Raw genomic sequence first — 5,841 nt, 5'->3', positions numbered from 1 at the left:
AAGAACGCAAGATCTGGAGGAGCACCAGCCTGGAGTAAAAGGAGATCTCAGGGGATTGATCAGTAAACCAGGTAAAAATTAACCAGGGTAACTACTGTTACCTTTTTCCCATTAGAAATAAACAGGTCGTTTTAGGGAAAGTGAACAATGTCTATAAAATGAAATGGTTTGAGAAGAATCTTCCAGTGATCATGTTGGATTAATGTCAAACTGGAAGTGTTGCCTTTTTCTAAATTAATGGCAAGTGAAAGTTTAGGGCATAATTTGTCTAAAGATTTTAATGTATATTTAAAAATAACTTATTATAATAATTATAAATTTAAATTACAGTTTGTTGGGTTTATCTTTACTCGTTGGTTGCTATGGTAAGTCTGCATTTAGAAATTGGCGCCAATTATAAATTAAGCTCATTCTTAGATCTGTTTTGACACATGGAAGCAATTCTCAGACATGTCCGTGCTTCAAATCATCAGTAATGATTTTAATAATTACGCATTGTGATTTAACAGGATGTGAAAACTGAATCCTATTCTCAGTGGCGTAGTGGACTGCAACCACCCCGTACTGGGTTGCGTCGAATCATGTTGTTGACTATAGCCAGAGATATTGTCAAACGCATCAAATATTTGCAATATTAAGAGGATTTGGCTTTTTTTTATTGACGTAGGCCTGGTACATTCTTATTTTTTATTATTATTATTATTAGGCCTGTTATTATTTTTAGGTTACATTTATTATTAAATTACAATTAATCTGCCCCGCAATAATTTCATAAAGCATCACTGCATAGCTGTGAGGATAATAAAAGATTAGGCTATTAGCTTACTCCTCATTGAAAATGTTTTTAAAAAGGTCTTTTAAAACCACTCTATTAATTTATACAATGAATTATAGGCCTGTAGTTCAAATTAACAACACTGCAGTCATCAATGAAAATTAAGAGCAGCTTTATTTCAAGCACTGACTTTCAAAAATAACCTGTTTAACGCAAAATACATTTATTTATATGCCTATTCTATAAAAAATTTAAAAGCAGTATTAGCTTAGACTGCTTGGTATTATTTTACACTTTTTATAACGCCTGAGGAGAAACCTTAATGTGTATTTGGATATTAGAACATGCCAAGACTCTGGATGAGAAGAAGAGGGAAGCTGAACTGTTGAACAGACTGATGAAGATAGTGAATGACAGGAACACCGTTGTTGAAGGGCTGGAGAAGGACCGGATAAGGTGAGGGAGCCACACCATCTATCACTCCATGTCAAATGCCATGCTTTTTAATGTGGTTAATCTTCCCTTGCATGCAAAAGTTGCAGAAACACTTTGAGAATGTAATGTGTCAATTTAAGGGAGGAGGAAGAAGATCAACAGTTGAATGAGATGATGCAAAGACTGGGTGAGAGCTTGTTCCTCTTGCCATTTTTTATCTTGTCAAGTCTACTCTCAGCTTGAAGCAGCAGAGAACATTTTTAACTTAACATTCTAACCTTCTTTTTTTTTTTTTTTTTTTTCCTGATGCAGGTCTTCAGAAGTTTAAAAACAAACGCAAGCCATCCTTCTCAAAGTTATTTAGACGGAGAAGTAAAAAAGCCTCTATGGGATAGTGAATTTGAGAGCTGCTGGAGTGAAGTAATCCAGACGTTCTGCTGTAGCCTGTTGATGTCCAGATCTTTCCAGGTGACCTTAGATGGTTTAAAACGAGGTGGGATTAATATAACACATCTGTCAGGCGATTAAGTGAATTCGAGTTCTTGGAGCAAAATAATGTTCCGTTTAAACACTTTTATTTTATTTTCACTTATTTGGTTAAGCCAATACTAGTTCTGTTCATTTGCTTTGAGTTAACATATTGGTCCTGTATGCTTCTTTTGCCTTTACTTTAAATGTGTGGGCTAGTTTGAATTATTATTGTTCAAAAAACATTTATTTTATTATTTTCCTGTCGTCTTCCACCCCCTCACTTGTTCAGACATAAACCGTAACTTATATTGGCAGATAAACAAACAGATGCCCAAGGCTGGCTGAAGCATGCTACTTGACTGTGATCCAAGAAGCTGTGGAGCATCTTAATTTAACCCTAACCGCCTAAAAAGAAAATGATGATAATTGAACTGCTAAATCTAGAGATCTTGAAAGATGCAGTGCATGCAGTGACCTGAAGGGGGCACTATGAGCTCACACAGGCCGAGTTTACCAGTTTCTTATTTTCTATGCCTGAGAATGCCAAATCAAGCTGGAGATTAATTAGACTGCAGCTGATCTTGTGTGCTGGAAAGGCATGGATTATTGGTTTTATTCTCGTTTTGAATCCTAGTTCAATTAAAAGTGTGCCTCATTTAACTTCTCTAAGATATATAGTCTGTCCAAAGATGTCTTTTACATGGGGTTTAAATGTTTGAAAAACCTACAGAATGAATGTTTTAAGAAGTTTTAAAAAGTTCTCTTGAGAGATGCTTACAAATGGATGTGCTTATTTATTGTATATTAGACTTTTAAAATGAGTCTCCAATAAATCTTAATGAAGTGTCTTATTGTACCCTAAACTAATTCCGAGCTTTATTTTAGTTTGATATACATCATCTGTCTTCATGCTCACATTCTCTCAATTTCAGACATTAATATTCATAAGTAAAACAATTCGTCCTGTGAATGGCTGATGAAATGAAATTCTCCGAGGTGAGCGCTTGCGTCCACGCCGCCCGTGCCCATCAAAAGATGCCATTACTGATCAAGTGCTTAATGTATATGAGCCGTCTGATGAAATTGAAGGGATAAAGGATGCTGGGGTTCGACTTGTTTGTCACCAGCCTGATATTTCAAAACCAGACTGCCAGCTTAAATGCACCCTCGCTAACCTCACGCATGCGCGCGCTTGTCTCTCTTTCGGTGCATAACTGAATGGCATTTACATATTTGCTTGATCAAGGCCAGCTAAGCGCAGGTCACTAACAGAAAATGGATTTGAAAATGGAGTGTACTTAAGCGTTTTTTTTGTGTGTTTTCGGTGGAAAGTGCGCTAATGCGATGCACAAGCTTTCAGTGTAATGCAACGTGGTTTAATTGTTTAATTAAAAGCGTACATTACACACTTATCTGGCGTACAGTTTATTTTAAAGGTCAAACTCTGCTTGTCCAGCGGCGGCCGCTGAGCTGTTTGTTCTCTTCCTGTGTGTGTGTGTGTGTGTGTGTGTTGCAGATATGGTGCTAGCGCTTCTGCCACTAGCCTGTAATTATGATCCTCAAGGTAATTTTATCAGCCTCATTAGCTCTGATGAGTAAACTAGAAGCGTGCTTCTAATTTATTAGCCATCCAGACTGGAGCCCTGGCTCTCATCAGACGGATCATAATATTTGTATAGGGGAGCTGATATATCCAGTGTATCATCCGGCCTCAGGATAGATTTGGAATTAGTAATTGCGTTCTAAATGCTGGCCCTGCTTGGATAGCTTAGTTTGATCTAGAGCAGTGGTTCTCAACCTTTTTTGACTCCAAGGCCCCCTCAAGGTTTTTCTGGTACTACTACTGTATTGGCAAGGCTCATTATCAAACTTTATTTATTTATTTACATTTAGTAGGAGTGGCTATGTATTCAAATAATTGTATAAATTTAAATTAAATTCCATAAGTACATTATGGAATTTATGATTTTTGTAGTCCTTTGCAATTGCGTTTTAAATTATTTAACTCACAAATAGCAATTTCCCCGATAAAATTATTTTAGAACTTGACATAACTAGAAGAATTGGTAACACTTTACGATAAGGTTATATTTCTTAACATTTAAGCTTTGTTAAAGCATTAGCCGAATTAGCAAAATGCTTCTAAAGTATGTATTAATCTTAACGTTAATTGCAGCATTTAATAATGCATTATAAAAATCAAAAGTTGCATCTGTTAATATTTAATAGACCTGAGCTGACATGAACAATGAACAGTTGTATTTTTATTTAATGTTAACAAAGATGAATAAATACTGTAACGAATGTATTGTTGATTATTAATGCATTAACTAAAATTAAATTGGACCTAATTGTAAAGTCACTGACAAATATTCATTATAAAAAAAATTTAAAAAAATCCATAACTTCAAAATGTTATTCATTTTCATGACTTTTTCAGGTCTAAAAACAATACTTTTAAAATTAATTTCATATCCCAGTTTTCCAAGACATGGGAATACTGGTTCATAAATTAGAAATTAAAGTTATATAAAAATAAAAAGTGCATGAGCTTACATGTAGATTTTTAGCTAATTTTAAAGCTTAGTGTTTTAATAAAAAAATCCATAACTTCAAAATGTTATTCATTTTCATGACTTTTTCAGGTCTAAAAACAATACTTTTAAAATTAATTTCATATCCCAGTTTTCCAAGACATGGGAATACTGGTTCATAAATTAGAAATTAAAGTTATATAAAAATAAAAAGTGCATGAGCTTACATGTAGATTTTTAGCTAATTTTAAAGCTTAGTGTTTTAAGTAGTCTAAATAATATTCTAAGCCATTCTGTTGTGTGCTGAGGCCCCCTAGCAGGTCCCGGCTTCCACTGGTGCACCCAACCCTCCCAATTTAAGGGTTTTGTTTAGTAAATATGTCTATAAAAAGCCGTTCTTCTGATCACACAGTAAACTGTAGTTACCCACCACAAAATTATTTTTCGCAGGGAAAAATTCATTTAGTCTCCGTGTCATTTGGTGTATTTGAAGAGAGGGGGTAATGTGCTCACATTTTCACTGTGTGTACATTTGCATTGAGGGGAAAATATGCACGCTGGCTACTGGGAATGAGATGGAAAGTGCATGACTAGGAGACTTGACAAGTGCAGCTTTTCATCCATCTCAAATGAATAATTTTCCCTTCCCTTAAACATCCCTAATCCAAGCATGTTATCAGCACCAATGCAGGATTTTGCCCGACTCTGCTCAGAGGCAAGGCAACTTCTCCTTCTTTACACGTTCGCAAGAGCTCCTGCTTCTTACACTGGCACAGAGACTCACCGCTTTATCCTTTCGGCTGGTTTCGTGGATCAGTGGAACGGGCCCCACAACAGAAGTGATACATATGGAAACTCTTCACAAATGCCAAAGTCTCTTTTCACCCACAATCTGAGCTGGCTCACTAGATGTCCTGCGTTGGCACACAACTCCTGACAGAGATATCACAGCACTGCACTGAACAGAAAGTGTGTCATTTCATCTTGTATCACATGTTCTTCAAATGCAAGAACATGTTCAGTGTCTAAATTTTGATGTGGGCCTGTCAAGGCCCTGGTGTTTTTTTTTTTGTTTGTTTGTTTTTTGTTTTTTTTTCTAAGAATTTCAAATGAATATTTGTTGCTTTCCAGTAAGCAGTTGGAATCCGTTGAAATGTATTAAGTTGAAATTCTCAGCATGGGAGCTCTTTCCTGTGACGCTTTGCGGTGAACAGATGCTTTGATGCTATACAGTTGAATTGCTGTTGAGATCTCATGGCAAGATCTGTGATGGGTAATGAGACCGTTGACGTTTTTAATAACCACAACGCTCACTGCGCGTTAACCTCATTTCCAGGTAACTTTCGGATGCCACAACATCTCGTCTTAAAACGCTAGAGGAAGCTTCTAATTTGTCATTTAGTGACATTTTAAGCCTTTTAAATTAATCCAGACAGGGATTTACAGTTCCCTCCCAAGAAAAAATAATTTTGTCCTCTTAGGAAAATAAGGGGAGAGATTAATGGTGAACGTGCTGTGTTGGAAGTAAGATAATTTTATGCACACATCAATGCTTTAGGTGTATAAATTTGGTAGGCACAAACTAAAGGTCTGGTGCACTTTATGTAATTAATTAATTTTTATATA

General features: G+C 35.9%; 1 protein-coding gene across 1 annotated transcript in view; it reads left to right on the top strand.

Moving 5' to 3' along the window:
- The window catches only part of LOC107572038 (MICAL-like protein 2), a 15,470-nt gene extending 12,905 nt beyond the window's left edge, over nucleotides 1-2,565 (top strand). The window contains exons 11-14 of the mRNA XM_016258438.1: nucleotides 3-71; nucleotides 1,117-1,231; nucleotides 1,351-1,397; nucleotides 1,523-2,565. Of these exons, the coding sequence (XP_016113924.1) occupies nucleotides 3-71; nucleotides 1,117-1,231; nucleotides 1,351-1,397; nucleotides 1,523-1,605 (314 nt within the window). The 3' untranslated portion in view covers nucleotides 1,606-2,565. The remainder of the gene's footprint in view (nucleotides 1-2; nucleotides 72-1,116; nucleotides 1,232-1,350; nucleotides 1,398-1,522) is intronic.
- The last annotated feature ends 3,276 nt before the right edge of the window (nucleotides 2,566-5,841 follow it).

This window comes from Sinocyclocheilus grahami, unplaced genomic scaffold, assembly GCF_001515645.1.
Source record: "Sinocyclocheilus grahami isolate Dianchi unplaced genomic scaffold, SAMN03320097.WGS_v1.1 scaffold1686.1, whole genome shotgun sequence".
NCBI classification, from domain to species: Eukaryota; Metazoa; Chordata; class Actinopteri; order Cypriniformes; family Cyprinidae; genus Sinocyclocheilus; species Sinocyclocheilus grahami.
The sequence above is the reverse complement of the archived record's forward strand: the minus strand, read 5'-3'. Positions and strand labels throughout refer to the sequence as shown.